We start from the raw sequence: 24,759 nt of genomic DNA, 5'->3' as shown, positions 1-24,759 counted from the left end.
TGGGTAAAAGCTGCCACTGCCGGGCAGTAGTGCCTCATCATATAAATTCAGTCTGACAGCTCCCTCTGTTGGTTAATAACCGAAATGGCCAGCCCTGACATTCCCATTGTTGAGCAGGTATCAGAGTCTCTGCACATTTGTAGTGGAGCACGTAAAAGATTTACCTTGATTCATAAAAAGTCAGAGAACCCAAAATATTCCTCACACCAGCTCAAACTAAATAAACAGAAAAGTATCTTGTATATAATAACCATCTCAGAAATGTATGACAACAGACTTTCTTTTAGCTGTGATGCCAAATAATTATTTTGTCAGAACTATGTTTAACTATGTTAAAATGTGATACATGGGGCATGGTGGAGGTTCAATTAAAAATCTGCACTGAAACAAAAACACAATCTCTTGTGCTCAGGCTGCAAGCTGGAAGAATAACCCCCTACCAACAACCTCAACCTCCTAGGACCCATCCCACAGACATACACCAAATAAAAGTCCATCAGCAAACTCCAAATGGGTGCCAGATTATCCACCTCACTGGGACACAGGCACCTGTCAATAACCTTAATACACTGCATCAATCAACAAGCACAAAAAATGTTTATTAAGTACAGCAATGAACATTGAGCAGATCATAACTGTGCAGCATGTGGGCATCAAGGTCAGTGGCCATCTGATCTGACCCATCCATCACAGCAACATGATTGTTTGGCTTTAATTCAACAGAGCAACAATGGGAGAGATTAGTGCCCACGTACAACCAACAAAGTCCTGTGTTATGTACATCACACCGTACTAAAGAATATGCCTTTAGGAATGGGCTGACGTAGTTCTCATACATGTTGTTGGAATCTGCCAACCTTTAAATTATGGCCATTTCTCTAAATGGACTCAACCAATATAGTAATTCTGTATATATGGAACAAAACACATGAAGGACAGATGCATCCTGGGACACCCCTTCGTAACAATCCCTTCAGCGAAGGTGCTGACAAAAAAAATAAACCCAACATATATATATATAAAATCTTGTAGTTGCATAACCTTGGCCTTGTTTTTGTGTTTTGAATACAGCATATAAAAGGGTGACTCTTTGATCATTCATTTTGGCTCCTGACTAGACCTTACATTATCAAGGTAAACATGTTGACCTTTGACCTATGATTGTGGTCAGGCTACAAAAACAAAGCCCTCTTCCAGCCTGACTACCTCAGTTGCACATGCATACAATATCTTCAGTAACATAAAGCAGTAAAATTATAATTCTGAACACTCAATTCCCAAGGGAAGCAAAATCAACAAACAGTTTATACACACTCTTCCCAAATATTTGTCTGAAGAAGCTATATAAAAGTGCTTCTTTTATTTATAAATCTAAATATATAGTGTCATAACAGTCTCAGCATTCTAATTCAAATAAAGCAATGTAAAGTTTTAAGATTGTTATATACAACATGCCTTTACAGTATTGGAAAAAAATGATCTTAAGAAATGTTAGATTTTTGATACCAGATATTTTATAAACATGGTTTGCTGGCTTGGCTTGTTGTACACCTGCAAATGTGCAAAACAGTGTGTAACATCACTCCAAACATGAATGCACATCAGGGAGGAATGAAAAGAATAACAATAAAACCAAGAGATTTCAGTTGAAAATTTAAGAAAGGTTCCAAGAGAGGTTTACAAAGGTTCATGGTTCCCTTGAGTCTGGTTGCCTTGACTTACACTGGAAACATAATCTGAATGCAAAGCACCAGTGCACAATAAAACCAAACAAACACATACTTTCTTGCACTTGCATATGTAAGTTTTTGTCAGTTGCGCTTTAATGTACGATCTGACTGACTTATCCACATGGGTGAATCCTACCTCTTTATATGACTCTTAGCACGTGGGATACCCTGGACTAGTCGGCCTGGTCTTTACAATGTCTGGCCCAGAGAAAGCCACGGATAATGCACCCTCAAACTGTAAGTACATTCAACTCTGTCCGGCTGTGTTAAACTGATCTCCCATTATTCCCCACACACAAACCGCACCACTAACGGGTGTGGCACAGCCACTTGCCACACACTTAGGAAGTGGGTGGTGGGTAGGACCACATATTAATGAGCATAAAGAACCCCCCTCTCCCAACCCAAAAAACAAAGACCCTGAATATTTGGTTTGGAGATGAAATATCCACCAGCCCAAAAAAGGTCTATGTCCTCTTCCTGAAGCTCTTAAAGGCAGGATTTTAAGGAAGACCACGGTGTACTTTCCACCTTATGTCAGCATTACACGGACAATGTGCAGTGGAAAAAGTGCCAGGCACGTGACTGCTACATAGTCATATTGTGCATTGGGGTGCTAGCTGCACTCTTGTGTTGAATGTGTGAAGTGAAATTACACTGTTGACAGTGTAATTTCTGAAACTTTGAATGGTTTTCCCATGCTATGTATACCTTATACCTTGGTGGTTTCCTGAAGTAAAATCATTCCATGTCTCTACCACAGTATTTGGGAAATTACTGACAAATACTGACCTCCAATGTGAAAGAACAAGACTGGAATGCTTAATTATTCCTGTTGTGCACCAGAAGCGATTAAAATCCGAACGACAGAGGAAACCTTGGTCCACTAGCTAAGATGGTATGTATGATTACATGATAACCTACATAAGATTGGCAGATCAGAGGCAAATTATTGGCCCTCTTGGATTTCACACAATTTATAGCAACAACATTTCACCAGCGAGAAAGCCGTGTTGCAGCCATGGCTGTTAACAAGAGGTACAGAGAAAGTCTCCACCTCAGCAGCACAACATTTTTTAAATTGAATTCTCCCATTTAAGGGCAAGCTCTGATCTGAGAGTCACAGTGTAGGCGGCCTATAACAAGTGTGAAGAACAGGAATGTTCTGTAAGATGGGAGGGGCAGAGGAGGAGCAGAAAGAGAAGGAGGAGGAGGATCTGTTGGAGATGTTGAGAGGTGCCAGTGAGAACAGTTTTACAGCTTTGCTCCTCCCTCTCTTGGCAGCTCGAGAGTTGCACTGTCACACTCCCGCCACAGGAGGGAGCTACAGGTAGGTGTCGAGTTCAGAGCCGCTAAGGCTCTGGTCTGAGCCCTGACGTGGCGTGTGGTTGAGGAGGGGCGACGGTTCATTGGGCAGGGCGTAGGGGTTGGGAATGTCCTGCTGAGATGCCTTCTTACTCCTCCAACTGTGAATCTTCTCCTTTTTCTCCTTTTTCTCTTTCTTCTCTTCCTTGCTCTTTCTCACGCTGGCTTTCTTCCCCTTGGTCCAGTCGTCCTCCGCGTCGGGCTGCGGGATGGACTGCAGGTGCGGTTCGTAGTCTAGGGGGTTCTGCACGATGATGGTGGGGTTCTGCCTCAGGTCCTGGCGGCTGGGGGGGTCGGCGGTCATGATGGCCTTGGCGCCGTGCATTCTGGGAGGGGATTTGTAGCGCAGCTCGCCGCGGTTCTCCATCCAGCGTTTCAGCTGTGTCTGGTGCTCCTTCTCCACGTCCCGCTCGGACACCGGCACCTCCAGCACCTGGGGACATGACACAGCCTACGGTTAAGGGCCGAAGAGGAGGACTGCTTTTGGCATCTTTTTGGGAGCCTTTACCCCTCACAATGTAGAAGGTCTATACTGTGTGCTCCCACAGGTACAAGCACAATGATTACGGAGCGGCCTTAATATTACACGTTTCAGATTATATACATACATATATACAAAACCCTGTTTTACTGGAAATTGCTTCAGTAAAAAAAATCCAGCTAATGCATAGTATACAAACAGAAAATGAATCAAAGAATTAAATAAAGGAAGAAGAATGTAAATTTGGGTGTGTGCAGACCATAAATTCCTATCACCACCAGCACCTTCTTTTCACTGTGCACACACCAGCCACTAGGAGGCAGCAAAGCATAATTCCTTATTTTAAAAGGCTATATTAAATTGATAAAAGTGACATGAAGAGCACACAGGCTGTGGAGAAACAGTCACTGGGTATCAGAAAACGGGCCCTTGCAGGTATCGGAAAACGGGCCCTTGCAGGTATCGGAAAACGGGCCCTTGCAGAAACCATGGGCCCCTGGAGCCAAGAACACACAGAGTGAGAAAAAGACTTACTCTTCTTTTCATTCCCTCCATAAATAAGCTTACATTTCTCAGGGTCCAGTATCATGATATCTAGGCCAGTAGCCTTACTGAGGTTATCTAGGCCAGTAGCATGAGAAGGGACCAGTATCAGCATATCTAGGCCAGAAGCATGACACAGGACCAGTATCAGCATATCTAGGCTAGAAGCACAATATGACATTGTAGCAGTCACGAGCCTGGAACTTTTTCCACTCCACATTGTCCGTGTAATGCTGACAGAAGATGGAAAGTACACCTTCTTCCTTAAAATCCTGCCTTTAAAAGCTGACTGCTTCAGGAAGAGGATGTAGGGTCTTTGTTTTTGGGGTGGGGAGAGGGGGGTTCTTTGTGCTCATTATTATATGGTCTTACCCGGTCTTTCCCACGACACAGGACCAGTATCAGGATATATAGTTAACAGCCATATATTATTAGCTCTTATTCTCCATACTTCTGGAGCCACCACTGTTCTATCCACAGCCACCCAAAGACTCTGATAGATCCACCCATGAGCCTGTGGTTATTTTACAACCACAATACTACAGGAGCACTGGCATCCAAAAGAAAAAAGGTGAATCTCTCACTGACAAATGACAGAGGGTTCTTAGGGGAGAACCCCAGCTGGGATGAAGCTGCTGTCACTGCTGCAAGCTCTCAGTCATCATCAGCGAATGGTTTGTGCTCAAACCTGTGGCAGGGTCCAGTCTTCACCTGTCACAAGCCACTCAGAAGCCCTACTTTGAGGTAGATATCCTCAACGCAAGTCCTGCTTAGTGATTTTTGGGGTGTTATTCCCCAGACTGCGGGGCCTACCTCTCGCACCAGGAAGCCCTCCTGCAGGTAGCGCGGGTCCAGTGTGCGCAGCAGCTCCATGGTCTCATACTGACCCTGGCACGCCTTCAGCTTCTCCTGCGTTCCCAGCATGCACTTCAGCAACACCAGCCCCACCCGGAAAATGATCTTCACGCCTGAGGGGAGGGGGCGCGGGAATCAGAGTGAGCTAAGCGCTGTGGCAACGGCCAAAGACGACGTCAAAAAAAGGAAAGGTACACCTTTCACTGTGTGCTTTGTGTGGGGGGTCTTTGAGAATAGCTGTTAATCTGTTATTAGTGTGTGTTTGTCAGAAATTCAGTGTGAGCATTATGAGAGTGTGTACATGTATGTGGGAGAGAGAGTGTGTGTTTTGTGTGTGTATACAAGTTGGAGAGTGAGCGAGTGTGTGTTTTGTGTGTGTATGCATGTTAGAGAGTGAGCGAGTGTGTTTCCGTGAGTGTGTAAGCATGTTCGAGAGTGAGCGACCGTGTGTGTCCGTGCATGTGTAAGCATGTTGGCGAGTGAGCGTGTGTGTGTGTCTGTGCATGTGTAAGCATGTTGGCGAGTGAGCGTGTGTGTGTGTCTGTGCATGTGTAAGCATGTTGGAGAGCGAGTGTGTGTGTGTGTCTGTGCATGTGTAAGCATGTTGGCAAGTGAGCGTGTGTGTGTGTCCGTGCATGTGTAAGCATGTTGGAGAGCGAGTGTGTGTGTGTGTCTGTGCATGTGTAAGCATGTTGGCAAGTGAGCGTGTGTGTGTGTCTGTGCATGTGTAAGCATGTTGGAGAGCGAGTGTGTGTGTGTGTGTCCGTGCATGTGTAAGCATGTTGGAGAGCGAGTGTGTGTGTGTGTCCGTGCATGTGTAAGCATGTTGGAGAGTGAGCGTGTGTGTGTGTCTGTGCATGTGTAAGCATGTTGGAGAGTGAGTGTGTGTGTGTCTGTGCATGTGTAAGAATGTTGGAGAGTGAGCGTGTGTGTGTGTCCGTGCATGTGTAAGAATGTTGGAGAGTGAGCGTGTGTGTGTGTCCGTGCATGTGTAAGCATGTTGGAGAGTGAGTGTGTGCGTGTCCGTGCATGTGTAAGAATGTTGGAGAGTGAGCGTGTGTGTGTCTGTGCATGTGTAAGAATGTTGGAGAGTGAGCGTGTGTGTGTGTCTGTGCATGTGTAAGCATGTTGGAGAGTGAGCGTGTGTGTGTGTCTGTGCATGTGTAAGAATGTTGGAGAGTGAGCGTGTGTGTGTGTGTCTGTGCATGTGTAAGCATGTTGGAGAGTGAGCATGTGTGTGTGTCTGTGCATGTGTAAGCATGTTGGAGAGTGAGCAAGTGGGTGTGTGTCTGTGCATGTTGGAGAGTGAGCTTGTGTGTGTGTCTGTGCATGTGTAAGCATGTTGGAGAGTGAGCGAGTGGGTGTGTGTCTGTGCATGTTGGAGAGTGAGCGAGTGTGTGTGTGTCTGTGCATGTTGGAGAGTGAGCGTGTGTGTGTGTCTGTGCATGTGTAAGAATGTTGGAGAGTGAGCGTGTGTCTGTGCATGTGTAAGAATGTTGGAGAGTGAGCGTGTGCGAGTGCACACGAGTGTGTGATTGCTTTGGGGTGGCTGCAGTGGGCAGGGGCAGTCCTCACCTTCGCAGAAGAACAGGTCCCAGATGCGCAGCACCGAGGCCCAGGGCAGGGTGCGGGAGAAGGCGCACATGAACCACTCCGTCATGTACAGGATGGGGTCGATGCTGTGCTTCTTCAGGTGGCGGTGGGCCACGGGCGAGACGCGCCGCAGCAGGGCGAACAGGATCTCCCCGTCCAGCTGGATCGCCTCCTGCAGGAGGACAGAGGAACAACACGCCGTCGCAGGGTGAGAGGGTGGAGCGTGTGAAAGAGGACTCCGCACACTCCCTCAGGCCTTCTCAGACAACGCATCCACAGCACAAAGCCACCATTTCATACTGCACCCTGGAATTCATGCCTCTGTAATTCAGCACATCACGCTCCTGATTTCCTCTAACTGAATCATTCCCTTTTTATATTTAACGCACTCAGCTGTTGGTCACCTGCCCGGACTCATGGGACAACTTGAAAGTTTACAGAATTTAAGAGACGGTAATAAAGGGCCCCAGGAAATGCAGAAACCAGTCTGCAAGATGAAAGCGAGCAACAACATTGAGCTGAAGTGTGAGGTGGGAGAACACAGGAAACACCACAGTCTGCAATGCCCTACACTATGGGCTTGCAGCTTGCTCTAACTAGCTCAATACAGAACCAGGCTTTTTCACACGCAATAACAATGTATTGCATTTAAATAGCACTTTTATCACACTCAACATACTTTACAGAGATGAGGGGGAAACTCACCTCAGCCACCACCAACAAAGTTCACCAAGTGCTGTCATTTTCTAGTATTAATTGCATTCATAAAGCACTTTTCTCATATTCAAAGTGCTTTACAGTCATGAGGGGGAGACATTCCCTGAGGGGGAGAAATTCCACCACCCTGGTTGATGCACCAGCAGCCATTTTGCACCAGAATGCTCACCACACATCAGCTGAGGTGGAGAGGGAGAAACTATTCGTTTTGTCGATTAAATTATGGGATTTTTCAGGGGACCATCACTGCACTGGGGCATTTGGGTTCATTTGACCAGATGGAAGATCGCTCCCTACATGCCCACCAACACCACTTCCAGCAGCAACTTAGTTTTCCCAGGAGGTCTTCCATCAAAGTACTACCCAAGCCCACAGCTGCTTAGCTTCAGCCATTCAGCAGGAGCAGAGCGCATGGCGGTATGGCTGCTGGCCAATAACTTCTGTTTTGTTGTTTGTCCTTTTCTGCCCAAAACACAAATGCCTGAATTCCATAATACAAATTGGTAGAATTGGTAGAAATAGTCAACCCTCTATCAACAGCAAGGTAGGGAAATGCGGTCTAATGCAAAACAATTCTGTTCGTGCTGTTGCCAAGACAATAAAGGATTCCCACGAATTTCTGCTAAAAACGAGTGTTTGTCCAGTTTGTTTGTCCTCGTCCAACCAATAGAGGGCAGCGTTCCTGATGTCAGTGCCTGTTCTTTCTTCCCCATGGGAATGAACACTTGACAATGGCAACCCATTCAGCAGCATTTCTGATGGCTTTGAGATGCCACACATACCATCTTTCATTCTGCACTCACTCCATACATACACAACACACCCTAGTCATATATGACTGTGCAACTACAAGTATTTACGACGGCAAAAAAAGGGGTCAGGGGTAAAGGGCCAGCACAGTCACAAGGGGTCAGGGGTAAAGGGGCAGCACAGTCACAGTGGGTCAGGGGTAAAGGGGCAGCACAGTCACAGTGGGTCAGGGGTAAAGGGGCAGCACAGTCACAGTGGGTCAGGGGTAAATGGCCAGACTCACCAGGCCCGCGCTGTAGTATCCTGGGAGGTACTTCTCACAGATCTGGACGAGCCCCCAGAAGGCATCCTGCAGAAGAGCACACAGGAAAGTCTCCTCAGAGCCTGAGAGGAGAGCAGCGACACTCACACGCACAGCATAACACACTCACCTCCACAGGTGCGCGGGCGCACACACACACACACACACTCACCTCTGCAGGCATGTGCATCAGCAGGACAGCAGCGATGGGAGCCTGGGCCTGGCAGTAGCCCTCCTCAGGCCGGTACAGTGTGTAGGCCATCAGCACGCGGTAAAGGTCCTGCTGCCTGTTACACACACACACACACACACACACACACACACATCTTAGGAGGAACCCAGCTATAGAGGGGAAGCTCATCCTGAAATTCCTATTCCAATTGAGATTGTTCACACTGAACCGTTTTGAACCGTTTTGTGGTTTTTCAAAATGCTAATTTGTTGTATTTTAAACTTCAGGTTAAACTAGCCCCTGAGTTTATGTTCATGAACTGACCCAAATCCTGCTGTGTTCACATGCATGTGTGTCTCCATGCAGATACTTTAACAGAAAGCCTGGTGACGGGTGTGTGTTTTTAGTGTGTTACTGGGAGCAGACACTCGGCTTACCCGTGGCCTCCTCGCGCCACAAACATCTCATGGAAGGGAAACTGCCTGTACAGATCCTTCTCAATCACATCCCGCCACATAGGGTCCCCCTCCTGACTGTCCAACTCCTGAAGGAGGACAGGACAGCACACACGCAGTCAGCAAAACACACACAGAACAGTACACACACACAACACAACACAACACACACAGAACAGTATACACACAGAAGAGTATACCACCACACTGCACAGTAGAGCACTCTCCCACTGCTCCATGGCATGCCACACGCCATGCCACACAGTGCAGTCCTAACACACAGCAACAGAATTCTTTCAGAAAAACCTGCTGTTGCCAAAACAGTCAGTGGCCTTCAAATGCATATTTCCCAGCAATGGTTTCAAACAACAGGCATTCACGGTCATCCACCCATGATAAAGCAACAATTATGCCATTCAGTAACCAAAAACTGGATACACAGAGACCAGTGCATTAGATCTGTAATCTCACTACTGTAAGTGTGGGAAAATACACAACTCACTAGGCAGACTAAAATAAATACTGTGCACATATAACCAATGACTGCCGACTGCGCTACACCAATAAATGGCCACACCATGGCAGCCAACAGCACAGCTCAGTGGTCATGTTCATGCAGAATTCTGCATTTTGGACACAGAAAAAGAAAATACACTGCATATAAACGCAAATATTTCTCATTCCATCAATCCTCTTTCCGGTGTCTTACATTTGTGTGGTTTATTGATCATAAACGTAACACAGCCATTGGTAGCATTGCAAGATTCAAAGAAAGAGAACAATGGAGGAGGCTGCAGCACGCACCTCAAACTTCCCACGGTTCTGTTCCCGCTTCACCTTTCCCCCGGAGAGATAGAGCCAGGCGCGGCCCCGCAACGCGTCCGGGATCCCCTTCTGACAACGCAAGCGCACCTGACCGAGAGAAGGAGAGTGTTAAACACAAAAGCTGCTCTCTATCCGTTTTACTCTCCATCAAGTTACACTCATTTCAGACTTTTTTAGACAAGAGAAACACTGGAGAGTGATTCATTCTCAATAGAAAGAAAGCTAGAAATAGAATCCAAATAAAGGCCCACTTCTGATCTCTCCCAAATTGTGGCTGCGGTCACTCAGAACTGTTTCATTTCCACACCAGACCACTGGTTCTCAAAAATAAAACTGCCTTGCTTGACTGTGAGAACTGACAGTGAGCAGATGGAGAATGGCTCTGCCATGCACATTCAAACTTGTACACCAGCCGCTTACTTATGACAAGAGCAGGGCACTGCATTCTTTACAGTGCTGCAGCAAACAAAACAAATTACAGCTGATATTTTGGAACGAAAGGCTCCTATTGCCCCATAGCTTGGTAGAGCTCATTGAACTTCAGATATAACAGGATATAATAGGATACCTCCCTGTATGAGGAGAGAATGAAGCCTATGACTGAACACAAAGGAGAAAGGTGATATGATGTCATATGGGACAGAATATAGGACACACCAGGCATAGCTTGCATTGAAGAGGAACAATCACAGAAACAAATGAAAACGCAACAATGTGGACAGAGAAGTAATATCCAGGCACACAAACACTGAGCACTACATCATGTCTGACAGCCTGACCTTTTTAGGGGCCGACTATGTGACTCATAATGTGTTGGGGGAAATGTTTCAGCCAAGGCCCACTGGACCCCTGTAGATCTGAGCTGGTGGGAGAATTATAGGAGGTCTATTTTTCTTTTCTTTGTCATGGTACACACAGAAAAAACATTTTAATAGTTTAGTTTATTTGTTGCCTAGGCTTCTCACATTCTTTCCCGTGGTTTAGTTACTAGTACACCGAAGCGCACGTACACACACATTTCACTGGAAACCCCCCAAAACTAAAAATAGTGTAAATAGGAAGTGCTGATGAGAATTCCCTTGGGCTTCATAACAGACGTTCTTAGCCCTGACAAGGTGTGTAAAAACATGCTCTGTGAAGTGAAAGTGTCCTGAGGAAACTGCACCACATTTCAGCTTCAGTTCTTTTTGCTACTCCTCCTACAGCAGGCATGCAAGCACCTCGTGATCAAAACACGTGTTTCATACGAAGGAACACTGTCACTGAAATAAACTGTGCAAAATTAAAATTAATTAGCAGTGCTCATTTCAGTATACAACCTTTAAATCAGGTCATCCATACAAATTAAATCCATATGAAATGTACAAACCACTTTGAATTGTTTTAATTTTTATTTAAAAGAAAGTTGGCAAGTTTAGTAATGTAGCAAAAATGTCTTCCTTTAGTTGATTATCAGTGTGAAGACCCGGTAAAAGATGGGAAAATCTCTTTCACTGACATGGCCTTGAAATGTACAGAAGGAAGAATGACACAAAGATACTTTTCGGAATATCAGGTCTGAACATACCAGTGGTCAGAAAGGAACAGTCCTGCCATGTGTTTCTCCAACCCACAAACTCAGCCAACTGATTTCACCAATTAGCCTTATGGCTGAAGAATTATGCAAATGAGCAAATTCAGCTGACTGGAACAAAACACTGGAATGGATTTTCCACCTCAGCCAAATACGTGCAAAATTATGGGCATAATTATCTTATTCCATATCATTTTCTGCAAGTGGCTCCAAGGTCTGTTTAAAGCAGAGGAGCTGAGGCAACATGTTTGGTCTTGCGGTTTTCTGCGGCATGGGTGACACTGCACAGCAGTAACTGTTGCCATGGTGCTCAGAAAACAGGTATGCCAAGGCGTCAAATGGCAATATGCCAATGCCTCCATGCAAGGAAGTGCAGAAATCACAACAAGCTAATTTAAAAGGCTGGTCTTCTGACGCACAGAGGCATCATCTTTCGGCGGCAGGAACTTCTGCAGGTCTGGTGCAGCAGTAACCTGATTTACTGGGTAGCGTAGGTTTAAGGTTAAATCGACCAGGACTGACCAACAAAAAATAAAGGACATTGAATGTTAAGAGCTGACTGTGTATATAGTAGCAGATAAGGAATGCACTAGAGGAAAGAACAAGGGGCTGGAGCCCAACCTTCTTGTGTCGCTTGAGCATCCACTTGTCCCAGTTGTTGAGCATGTCCAGCCATTTCCCCTCCCTCTGCCTCAGCACCTCTGGTGGGATGTCTGCGGCCCTGGGGGGAGAGAGATGACGTCAGCACTTTTCCTTTCCCAGCTTACCCTTCTGCTGTAAGGAGCTCAGGGGTCGGCTGAAGAATAATGACCTGTGCAGAGGTGTGGATTATTCACGGGGTGCGCATCACTCCCTCCTGACCAACAACGACCAACTCGGTGGAAGTGGAAAGGGCCTGTTTTGCCCCGAGGATTAGAGGTAAGGGTGTGTCTTTGGGGGCGGGGCCCACACTGCGTGCCGTGCTCACTGGGAAACAGGAGGCCCACGCAGAAAGCGTGCTGTGCAGTTCTGAGCAGGAACAAGACGTTCCCTTCAAAAACACTGAATTTGTGAGACCGTCCCCGCCTTTGTACACAAGCAGATGAGAACACAGTATGTGTGTGAATGAATGTGAAGATCTCCAATAAACTACTTAGCTAGTTTGATATTCCAAAGCATGTTTCTAAGAAAACAAAGACACTTTGACATTTTTTCTGATTTGTATTCAAGAAGCAAAGCCCAAGCAAAATATTCATTTAATTGGCATTAGTTCTTCTGCATGAAAATGTGATCAAACAAAGATCCTGCAGCAGTCATTTTCTCACTCTCAGCCAGAGGCATATTTACAGACAAAACTGGAGATGCACAAATTCTTTCGGGGGAAGATATCAGATCTTGGTGAAACCTGCAAATATACATCCTGGACATTTCTTGCACATACAGTAAATACAAGACAAGAGCAGAGATAGCAGGAGGAATTACTGTAAATGACACGCCTTCTTTTTTCGGTGTAAAAAACTGCATTTGGGCCCTGGAAGAATGCTTCAGGGAGGAACTATGCTGCTTTGCTATACGCCATATGACTTCTCCCAAAGGGTCATATTCATCGCACATTAATGACTGCCCTGGCTGTAATGAAATCATGGCCAGAATGCCTAAAAAACAAAGCAGATGACTAAGTCTGATAAAGTAAGTACAGTGAGTGTGTGTGTGTGTGCATGCGAGTGTGTGAGTGCATGAGCACATGCATACTTGTGTCTGTGTGTCATTAACTGTTACCAGGCACTGAATCGGAAATTATCCGAATATTCAACCATGTAATTATGCATAAAGAATTTGCTTGTTAAATACGACAAAATATTTACTCACTTCACTCACAGGACCAAAGAGCCCTGCCTAAAATACAACATAATTCACATTAATGTCAATCTAATTTGCCTGGAATTGCAAATGCACATTTCATTGTGGTTATTTACATAAATAATACCTGTTTTATGCTGTGCTTTTAAAAATGTTGAATCAAAATACTGAGTCCTATTACACAACCATGCGTAAACACACACATCGTGCTTAAAAGGCATTTGGGACCTTTGAACCGTTTGATATTGAACTGTACCTGTGCCCTCTGAGTGACCCTGTGTGAATGAGCCACTTCTGAACAAATAGCATATAGTCCTAAAACAGCCAGTGCTGTGGCGACACCCAGTACCATGAGGCCTGGTACCACAGGCCTCTGCTTGGTGTGGCTCTCTCTACAATTACAGGACAGCAGTATGTATGCCCCAACTGCTCAGAATCTACCATCTACCACAGTGTTCCAAGCTCAGGTTTCTATGGATATTTAGCTAACACTAACAGAGGGTTTATCTCCAGGAAATATGACGCACGCCAAAGTCTTACAAGCCGCAGCAAGCAGCAGGCACGAAGCTTGAGGCAATGAAGTCACACGACTCAAAGAGTGAGGGTGCGTGGTTCTGAGGGAGCCGTCACAAGAGCAGCACAACGTGACCAAAGGCAGGATCATCCTCATCACAGCCGCGCCACACTGCATCAGGAGCACATTAAGGCCCGGGTGACTGCTTGACCCACAGGCCCTGCGGTTCTGAGAAGCCCCTACCCACCACCTCCACCTCCTGGGACTCATACTCTCACTGGGCTCATAATGGGAAAACAGCAGGAAATAAAGGACGCAGCTCTACATCTCCTTGCTCTCCCAGTCTCATGACAATGGGAGGACGTGGGTCCGCTCACTTGTGCAACAGAGTCAGGCGCCAGTGCAGCAAATAAATACAGAGAAATACATAAATTGAGTTTAGACAAATTAAGACTCGGAGAGGACACGCCGATGCACTTAGAGGCAAAAACAAAGGAAGAAAGGATGGGATATGAGGCTGGCTGATGAGGGTTAAGGGAAAAGCTCTGTAAAGCTAGTCCTGTCATAGCCCAGGATTACCCATCATTGGCTCAAGCACATGGTTTACGAAAGTGGGATTAAAGGTGTACAGGCAGACAGAAAAGGGCTGGTGTGAGCTGGCTTGCAGCTGAAATTTGGCTGCTCTCCGCACCAAGAGTGGACCAAGCCAGTGACCTCGCAGTCACCAAACGACTTCCAACAGTGAAAGGAATTATGGGTACCACCTCCAAACAGCAGTTAAAATAACTCTGATGGTTCCAAAGTTAATTAACAGGCATGTTCTTGAAACAATGGGAGGAAAAGAAAGCAGAAAAACAAAATCATCATTAAGAATTTGGCATTTGGTTTAGAGTGCTAACTGTTGGCTGTTCAGTCAACTCTATGCCAATTCAGGTCACGTTAACGTACGATTCTAAAAGTGGTGATGACCCAGACTTGAAGCACAACAATATAATTACGCCCACTTCTTTGAGCCAATCGTATTTCCGTGTCTGACATTTATGTTGTTTCTTGATCATAATATTTACACAGCCATTGGTAGCATTGCGAGATTTAAAGGGATATCGCTTAATTTTAAGGAAAAGTCAAGAACAAGTCATGAGCATTCCATGGGCTAGAGTGACCACTTTAATTAATCACTAATGGCCTGTCTGTTCCTTTGTGATATCACACGATTATATTCCTGACACTAACACTGCTGTTGCTCTGGATAAGAACGTCAGCTAAGCAAGTGGTCACAATGCAATATACTAAATGGCATATAACAAAACATTTTATAGTAAATCTAAGGCATGAATGCTGATCTCAGCATAAGAGCTGAGCTCTATATAATGCTATGAAGTTTCCACACAAGGAAAGCAAATGACAGAAATACAAATAAAAATATTATCTCTCCTACCTTGGGGTGAGATGAACAATGACATTTAAGGATACATCTTCATAGGCAGGTTATAATGAACCCTTTCAGTCCAATGGGCAATATGAAGTGGCTCCACACAAATTCCAAGTTTTGGCTTTGGTTGAGAAATTGGTTGAGAAATTGAGAATATTTAGTAAAGTTTTAATAGGGGCTAAAAACAATAGTATCGCAGTCATTTTGATTGGTTGAAACGGTATAAGGCCATATGGCACTGTTGGGATTTTACAGTAGTTACGCTTGAGTGCCATATCGGGACTGAGAGGGTTAAGCAGTACTCCATGTGCCAAGGCAAAGTCCTGATATAGCACATAAATACAGCTAACCTCATGGAGAACTAGCAGAATATGACAAATTCGCTAACAGTCATTCAGAAAGAATTTACAGCCACTGCCAGCCATGCAGATAGATGGGCGTTACTTTTTGCAGAGTTTATATTTATTCATTTTAGGAGGAACTAGGTGACTGATACCAATGGCAACACAAACAAGCCATAGATCTGACAGGGGCAGGGAGGTGTAGGTTAGTAAAGCAGGGCTGTCTCTCAGCATAATCACACAGCACAGTAAACAGGGAGGAACAAGAGGAGACAGTTAAGATACCACAGAGAGGGAAGTGTGTTGAGCTCTTGAAAAGGAAAAAGTGCTGGCCACACACACACACACACGCACGCACGCACGCACATATATACATATATATATGAAAACGAGCACATCTATTAAAAATCAAAATTGTGGTCAGGTGCATCCTGTTTGCTTGAACTGATGTGTCTAGAACTTGACTGGAATCCACCTGTGGCAAATGGTTTAGAAAGGCACACACCTGTGTATATAAGGTCCCACAATTCACGCTGCATGTCAGACAAACACCAAGCCATGAAGCCCAAGGAACTCACTGTAGACCTCCGTGATAAAACTGTGACGCGGCATAGATCAGGGCAAGGGTCTAAAACCATTTCTAAAGCTTTGAGGGTTCCCAGGAGCACAGTGGCCTCAATAATTGTGAAATGGAAGAAGTTTGAAACCACGAGGACTCTTCCTAGAGTTGGCCATCCGGCCAAACTGAGTAACCGGGCAAGAAGGGCCTTAGGGCCATCAGGGAGGTGACCAAGAACCAAACGGTCACTCTAACAGAGCTTCGGAAATGTCCTCTGCAGAGATGGGAGAACCTGCCGGAAGGACAACCATGTCAGCAGCACTCTATCAATCAGGCCAGTATGGTAGAGTGGCTAGACGGACGTCAGTCTTGATCAAAAAAGCATATGACAGCCAAACAGCATTGAAAGGACTCTGAGAGGATGAGGAAAAAGACTCTGGTCTGATGAGATGAAAATATAACTCATGGAGCAGAACTCCAAGCACTACTGCAGGGCTGGTGAACACCAGGCACTGCTTATCACTTGGCTAATCCCATCCCTACAGTGAAACATGGTGGTGGCAGCATCATGCTATGGGGGGGCTCATTGACAGGGACAGGGTGACTGGTCAGAATTGAGGGAAGGATGATTGCAGCCAAATACAGAGAGGTCCCTGAGGAAAACGTGCTCCAGAGTGCACACAAAGACTGGGGCGATGTTTCACCTTTCAGCACGACAATGGCCCAAAGCATACAGCCAAGACAACGCTGGACTGGCTTGGGAACAAGTCTCTGACTGTCCCTGAGTGGCTGATTGGTGATTTTGTCCTTTTAAAATTAAATCTACAAGACAAAGTGTGCAAAAAGTGAAGGGAACGGAATACTTTCTGAAGCCACACACCAACACACAACCACACACAGGCTCATGCAAATAAAAAGACAGAATAAACTGTATGTTTTTGTAATCGGTTCTTTACAGCAGTGTAACTGCTCTGTTTATAAAGCGTAGGGCGGTTCTGTACTCAGCAGTGACTTTAAGCCCAAGTCTCTCATTGCGTAGAGCAAGAAGACTGATCCTCCCTCAGAACAACTTTCAGAATGCTGCAGAGCAGGTTATTTGGCTTGTGTGTCAGGGCCCTCACAGTTACATAAGAAACAGAGGGAAGTAGTGACAACAGAACAGAACAGGTGACATTAGGAGTGAAATAGACAGAAAAACACACAGAAACCAGAGTGAACCCTGGGAGGAGGGACAAACACACTGGTTTGTGAAGATCAAATGACTCGCACTAGACAGAAGGCAGCAGAACCCACAGTGAGTTAAGCCTGGAAAGAAACAGTGGAAGAGCCCCAAAACAGATCACAGGAAAGAGCCTGAGAGTAGTAAATACTAATCTACAGAGGAATTTAACTGGGGTAGAAAAACAGCCGCACCTTCAGGAGTACTCAGCGTACCAAGCAAAGGATGTTTGAGATAACTCTGAGATAACACTCTGTAATATGCTCATTAAATGAGCCATGAAATTAGACTCATCCAATCAGTTTAATAAATACACAGCAGAAATCCCATCACGAGTCCAGAAAGCCATGTACTGTACTACTTACATTCTTACTAGCCACCTACAACAAACAAACAAACAAACAAACGACACACACACAGAGACAGATAAGAACAAGGCGTGTCCTGTATCTATGCACAGAACCCACAAGGTTTTGATTTTCATGAAACTACCAAAACTGTAGTGGCCCATGGTTTGTGCAATGCAAAGCTGGCTTACTATGAAACCAGATGTTGGCTTATGTGTCAACACTCGCCTCTAAAGCTGGCAGATTAATTACCAAACCAACGAGTGGGTGTAAAGAATAAAATGTGCTGCTGCACTTTCAAGAGCTACAGCTTACTAAAGTGACCGCAAACAAAACCAGCTGAGACATATTGAGGGGATGGGGCATTTGGGGATTTATGGCTCATTTACACTCATCCAGTCTAATCTGTTTGAAGATAGGCAGGGCGTATTCTGTATCCAGGCTTCGGTTAGCATGAAGTGTCCCCCTGTGTCCATGTTGTCGTTCCATGTTCTGCAGTCTATTACCCTGATTTCCATTCTTTTCAGACTGATTCAAGAAGGCTTCCTGACTCAAATGTAAAAAATCTTGAAATGGCCATTTTGTATGATCTGTTATTCGCCATTATTCGGTCAACAGTGAGAACCTGTTGTCAAGCAGGCGACTGTCTGTAAACACCAACGCAAACCCCATAATTCTGCAATACCTAATCCCAGCCTGATTACAGGCAGGACGTCCACGCCTCACACCAGTCCCTAGACAAAACAAACTGGTTATGAGATCTGTAGAAAAAAACCCTACCGATCCTTCACAACAGCTTTTAAGCAAGTGCAGTGTTCATCTTTTCATAAGTGAGTTGGTAGACTTTGTGCTGATGTGATTAAGAGCACAAGGTGGGGAAGAATGACGTAACAAGTGTTCGATTTCAGTTACTTCCAAAAAAAGGAACTGAAAAGAGAGGGATCCGCCCAGGAGCACAAAAGGTTCTTTCAGATGTAGAAATGCAGACAGGTTTTCATCATTTGTAGCCCTCGTCTGGTTAGCCATTAGCTCTATACCACAGCCCTGTAATCACTGTGTACGAGAATTGCCTTCAAAGAGGGGTGTCTGGGGTGAACGCCTCCTCATCCCTCAGTCTGGGAGTTCAGATCTGTTTTTAGCCGAGAATAGGAAAACATAGACAGCTGCACTGCCTCTGCCTCTCTTCACTCCTAGAGAAACAAACCCTAAAGAAACAATGAAGCATCCAAAACTGCACCTAACTTTGGGCGGCCACCGGGATTAAATCCCCACGCTACCATCATCCACTGAGGAGCAAGTTTTCTTGAGAATATTTTATTTTGTACAAATCCCAAAAAAATTCTTGAAAGACAAAGTAGGCCAAGTTAGCAGAAATGGTTTAGATCTCGTCACTATCCACTTCCTTAAAAAGCAGAAGGACTCCCACACAACTCATGCCCGTTTCTATGGCATGAGGCCGGCCAAGCTTTGCAAAAGAGGAAGTTCAGAGTGCTTGCCCCCCACCCCCAATTATTGCCCTCCTTGTGCCGAAAATGGAAGGTTTGGGAAAGCATATATGAAGACCTGCGGAGCAAGAGACAGCATGTTGGGAGGCAGAGATTCTAGTGGCACACCCTTTCTTACATAGCAGTGCAAGTCAGCACTGTCTGTGTAACTAATTTATGACCATACACAGCAAAATACATGCTTCTTGTTGGCGCAAGATTCCAAACCCCTGACAACACCTACACAGTGCCATTTAATGGTGTGCAATATTAACAGGCTGTTACACAGGTTAGGGTAATATTAAGCCCAAATTAACAATAGCACCACTTCCATTCTTTTTAGACAAAAACTCTTCAGAGTCCAAATACAGTTGTGCAAACATGGTGGCTCTACTTCACTGAAAGGCAAACATATTTATTTATGAAACAATGAGGCAGCTGTGGCTAAAACTGGCTGGACAGGTTCGTCTTGAGATCACATGCAACAGATTTCATTCATTGGTGAATTGTGAGAATGCGCCAGTACAATTTGACGTGGTCATCATATAATGACAAAAATGGTTTCCCCCGTTCCAGCTAAAAATTAGCAGCACTTCCCAGCACAGACAAAAAAATGTCCATGCCGCTGGTTTGTCTGAGGCTTCTCTGTATATCATAAACTCATTTCGCTGATGAAAGGGACCGTTTGTCTGACGATAATGTTTGAAAGCATGGCCAAAGATCAAATTGTATCCTTTCTTCCAAAAACTCACCAAGATATTCAGTTCTCAAATAGAGGTGAGAAACAGGTCATTAGCATATAGCTATAGTTCAGGTCAGGATGTTCAAACATGCATGCAAGCAGTTGACAGATTGCATAATATTTGACCAGTGTACTCCTTTATGTATTGTAACTCTCGCTTGATTCGCACCACTGCGAAGCAAATGCAGTTTGTAATAATGCTCCTTTAAGATTCCTGCAGCAACATCACATGATTAGCATACCACCCACCCTGGTGAAGTTAAATCCATTTGTTATGAAGGTTTTTCAATTTATTGGTAAACCTCCTGCATGCAGCATGCAAACATAAATCACGCTCATGGGGTATGGCTCGCTGTCAAGCCAGACATTACTGGCCTCGGTCTCAGTTACTTTCCTTTTCCTGTTACCATCATGGATTCTGAGTACCTCAATATTTATACATATCCATTTTATTTTCTCTGTCACAAACCACTGGACTGCAACCTAAAATGGACCGCTGTACTGTCCAAGTCCAGCAGCAGCTGATGTTTTGGATTAATGAGTAATGGGGGAACGCATGGGCTTACTCTGTTCCAGCCGCACACCCTGATTGAATGCTCAAGATCTTGGGCAAACATGAGCCAAGGACGTCCTCCAAGAGCCGCTGTTTGTTTGGACTGGTGCCCTGTGTACTTTCTTAAAAAGCAATGTTTCAATTGTTTTAGAAGTAATAAGGAAATAGCTAATGGCTGTACTTGTGTTGGCCTGTACGTTCAATTTTCATGTAGCTAGCCCCATGACATGAATCCATAAACCTGATGTTGAGGATGTGCACCTCTAGCATGTACAACTACTTAACAGATTCTGACAAGAGACATTTGTAAGATCAAATTTCCCAGGTGTCTTACATGGAACTTAAACTTAGTTACAGTGATCAGTGTCATGGACTAACATTACCAAACAAAACACTTGTGAAACAAAACATGCCCTACACCCATATACAATGTATTGAAATTCCTCGCAAAAGCAAGTCAAATTAATTTGTCAATCAATACCCAATGCATTGTAGAAAGGATTCGTTATAACACGCTTTACAGTTTTTACCCTGGCCTAAACACCCACGCAGCAAACCAGAGGGAACACCGGCAAGGAAAAAACGCCCCTGGAAATGTCGTTGTGTGACTGTCACTGGTCCTCCACTGAGTTAGGGAAAGACCATAAGATACAGACGACACCACAGACAGGAGTGAGGGTGTGGGGGGGATTAAACACAAAACTACGCCAGCATTTTAAGGTCTCTGTGAGAGATATATCTTCCTGTTGTATGTTACAAACTAATTCAGTGTATTTTTGGTGACCAGTCTAAACCAGACACACGGAATTGTACACATCATGCAAAAAAAGCCCAGACAAGCCAAAAAAAAAACAGGTATTTGTGTATCAGCCACCTACTGCTAGATCTGACTTGGTAGACGAAGCACACATAAATAAGCTTTAATTACTGTCCCATGCTGTGTGTAGGCCACTGTTCACGGTATCATTTATTTATGTATAGTGCAACTATTGGCATTTCCAGGTTTCCAGGGCTGCAGATTTAGAGTTGAAAATTGACACGATCACACCTTGAGTCTTAATCCAAACTTAGCCTACATTGTTGATCGACGTGCACGGTGTACAATTTAACTACACATAACCTCTGCTGTTAGGGAAGAGATGTGGATAATTATGCAGACTTCTCAATGTTGGCTGTGAGCCACTGAATAGTTAAAGGGTTCTTCCTTTCTCTACAACATTGCCCTACGCACAAGCCATGTATCTGAATATGAATCATTTTAAAAAGAAAAGTTAGGAAGGATTAGCTACTGATGTGTATTCATGAAATTCAGTATAAAAAAAGAAAATAAATGTCTTTATTGCATTTTTATACATATTCTTTATTTAGGCTACCTGCAGTGGCACAGCTAGAGGACAGTTTACCTTTTAACCATTCGTATTCTTGCAATTTTGTCATGGAAACCACCTACCAAGACAGCCAGGCCAGAAACTGCACAGAACACCTCGCAATGGAATCTTGTTCTGCTGAACCACTGTTAGACAAACAGACAGCCATTGAAGGAGACAGGACGCAATCTACAGGGAAAGCATGACCTTCTCGTACTGACTTTACGTGACATTGCTTACTAAAGATGAAACCCGCTGAGGGACAAGTGGGAACTTAGCTGCCGAGTAAGGAGGAAGAGCCAGCCATGACAGCACCATGCCTGGACCATGAAACAGTGAGAAATGCAAAACAAAAGGAGCAACATAGCAGGAAATCAGATGTGACCTGGTTCAGCAGTGTCCTTCACACCCTGGAGATGATTCAAGTTTGCCTCTGGAGCATTCAGTCTTTAAACCTGCACCATGACAAACGATCTTAACACTCCTTGAGTGCCAAGGGCTTTCCCCTGAGACAGAGGAATGTGTGGGCCCTGATCGGTCTGACTTGATGCAAGCACAAAAACACTACAGGAGAAAGGCACAGGACAAGTAGACAAAGAGCATCTGATTGTAACTTCCTATACAGTAGGGGAAGTTTCTGTGCTATGGTCCTATCATAAAGGGCAAAGACAAAAGAAGAGTGCAAAAAATGAAATAAAACCCGGGAAAATATTGGCATGATATTCACTAATCAGATAATTTTAGATCTGTGCATTAAAATGTGGACCCCATATCAGAGAATCCCGTCTTTCATACTACCATATACATCGCAGGGATTTGATCCAGGAAAACAAAGTGGTTACCATAGCTTGCATAAACACAAAATCAGTGTTTATTGAATAAAAACCGCAATACACAAAATAATGGAAACAAGCATTGCTCGCCTCAAACTCGGAGGGCGTCGACTTCCAAAATTGATGCAGAATTCACGTGCTGCTGGTATAATGGCTACAAAACCAGAAAAACCGCGAATTAGGTCTCCAAGCCGGTGAGCGAACGTTAGAACAGCATGAGGGAAATCAATATTGATACTTTGTAAAATCGCACAGAATCACGCCATAGATGTAAAAAACAAACAATTTCAAAATATTTATTACATATGGATTAAATGCAGAAAATATTATACTGCGTTTATGGGCACGGATTTTGCATGTAAAAATGTTTTCATGCAAATCAATCCCTTTAACAATTTACGATTCTTCGCCTGCTACACGGATGCGACTTGATTCGAGGTAAGCCTGAGGCATACACATCAGAGCAACGTAAACACTGTCATGACGCTAAATTGCCATCCTGTAATTCCAGTGACCAACAACACATTATGCAATTAATGACCACTACAATATTTACATATAGAAAACCAATGAGCCAGCAGCTACACAAATAATGAACGCGAGACGTTCCACGTTTGGTTTGCCACGTGGGGAGGGGCGTTTACAGTCTAACATAGTTTATTGTCGTTTTATGTCATATACCATATATGTGCGGTTGTTTAGTTGACAAAATGATGTTAAAATAGTGTATATAACTGAGATTGCCAAATGGCACACAAGAAGGCAAACTTACGAGTCGCTTATGTCCTGCTGTGCACCTCCAATGAATCCATATTTATCTGGTTGCTTGTCGTCGACTGTAAAGCCGTTGATCTCAGAGTCAGAGCCGATGGAGCTTTCTCCGTCTGCTAGACTTTCTTTGGTCCCTAGCAAACTACCAGAATCTGCAGATTGGCCACCATTCTCTTCTTGGTCGGTATCCATGTCCGCAAGCTTCAATGTTACTCCCAAAATCCGAGTTAGCTAAAAAGCAAACGTTTATAGCGTACTTTCTTGTCCGATTAGCTACCAAATGGGGAAGCGATCGGACGCGAGTTCAATCGTTTAGTATAACGTTAGCAAGTACTCGTTGATGCGTTTTTTTCAGCGCCGTCTTCTCATTGTAGGAAGGTGATCGCTACCGAAGCGACATTAGCTAGGTAGATTGAAGTAAGGTTATTCAACTTGTGAAACTAGTTAGGTAGTATGACAGTTCCTAAACTATTAACGTTAGCCACATTATTTGCATTACTTTGCTAATTTAGCTAAATATCTCCATAACCTGACACATTCACCTGACGTTAGCTAGTTGCCTATGCCAATTTAACAGACGGCACCGCTAACTACACAAATTAAATGCCAAGTGGTAGATCGCTAACGTAGAAATAGCTAATACCCAACGTTATAACTTAAGTTACCTTCAAACAGAACAAGGTGGCTGGCTAGCTGTGTATGCACTTTTGAGGTTCACGTTTCGTACTTAAAACAGTAATTTAATCGCTATATACATAAACTACGGCTAGGTAGACAAGTTAAGCGATTTCCAAGGCCTGTTGTTTAGCCAAACATATTTAACTAGAGTTGCAACTTAGAGCTACGTATCTATAGCTAGCTAACGTTAGCACAGCACTCAAATGCTCTTACATTAGACTAACTTAGCTAACGTTATTGAACAATTTAACGGATAATATACCAATGTCCACATAACAGCCAAAAACGACACGTCACGTTTTAAATGCTTTGAAGGCAAGAGCTTTCTCTTAGTTTTCTTTGCCTGTTCTTCCTTGGCCGCAGTTTCCGCTTGTTGGTTTACCTTGTAGCTAGCCTACTCTCCCATTTCCATTAGAATACTGCCTAAGGTTAGCAGTGTGTTAGGATTGAATAACTACTTTGATTTTCAACTCGCCTCCACCCGAGATTCTCTGAATAACGTTACAGCGTTACCATCCAAAATCTTCCCTGTTGTTAATCTCGTCATTGGAATCCTCTTGTCAGATGATCCTACTGTAGCAAATCGGTCAATCGACTAGCTAGCAACAGCCTTCCCGATCCCAGTTGTTTGCATTTGCGCAGTACAGTCATGTCAGATCCTGAGGGTGTCGGCTCTGTCCCTATTTTTCTAGTCTATGCTTTGCCTCAGTGGGCTGATCC

General features: G+C 44.4%; 1 protein-coding gene across 2 annotated transcripts; it reads right to left on the bottom strand.

Annotated features, from left to right (window-relative positions):
• Positions 1-580: 580 nt before the first annotated feature.
• On the bottom strand, positions 581-24,685 carry LOC133140082 (TBC1 domain family member 10A-like). Of its 2 annotated transcripts, none has more exons than XM_061259638.1 (9): positions 23,363-24,685; positions 11,982-12,081; positions 9,767-9,874; positions 8,945-9,051; positions 8,508-8,622; positions 8,318-8,383; positions 6,550-6,739; positions 4,933-5,087; positions 581-3,528 (listed from the first exon to the last, which is right to left on the bottom strand). In XM_061259638.1, exons 1-9 carry the CDS (start codon positions 23,551-23,553, stop codon positions 3,055-3,057), a joined length of 1,506 nt encoding a protein of 501 aa, XP_061115622.1. In that variant the 5' UTR covers positions 23,554-24,685; the 3' UTR covers positions 581-3,054. The 2 variants fall into 2 exon arrangements, with proteins under 2 accessions (XP_061115622.1, XP_061115623.1); XM_061259639.1 differs by lacking the exon at positions 23,363-24,685 and adding an exon at positions 12,172-12,251.
• Positions 24,686-24,759: the final 74 nt, after the last annotated feature.

Source organism: Conger conger, chromosome 11 (genome assembly GCF_963514075.1).
Source record: "Conger conger chromosome 11, fConCon1.1, whole genome shotgun sequence".
Classification (NCBI taxonomy): domain Eukaryota; kingdom Metazoa; phylum Chordata; class Actinopteri; order Anguilliformes; family Congridae; genus Conger; species Conger conger.
Note: the sequence above shows the minus strand (reverse complement) of the source record. Positions and strands in the feature narration are given on the sequence as shown.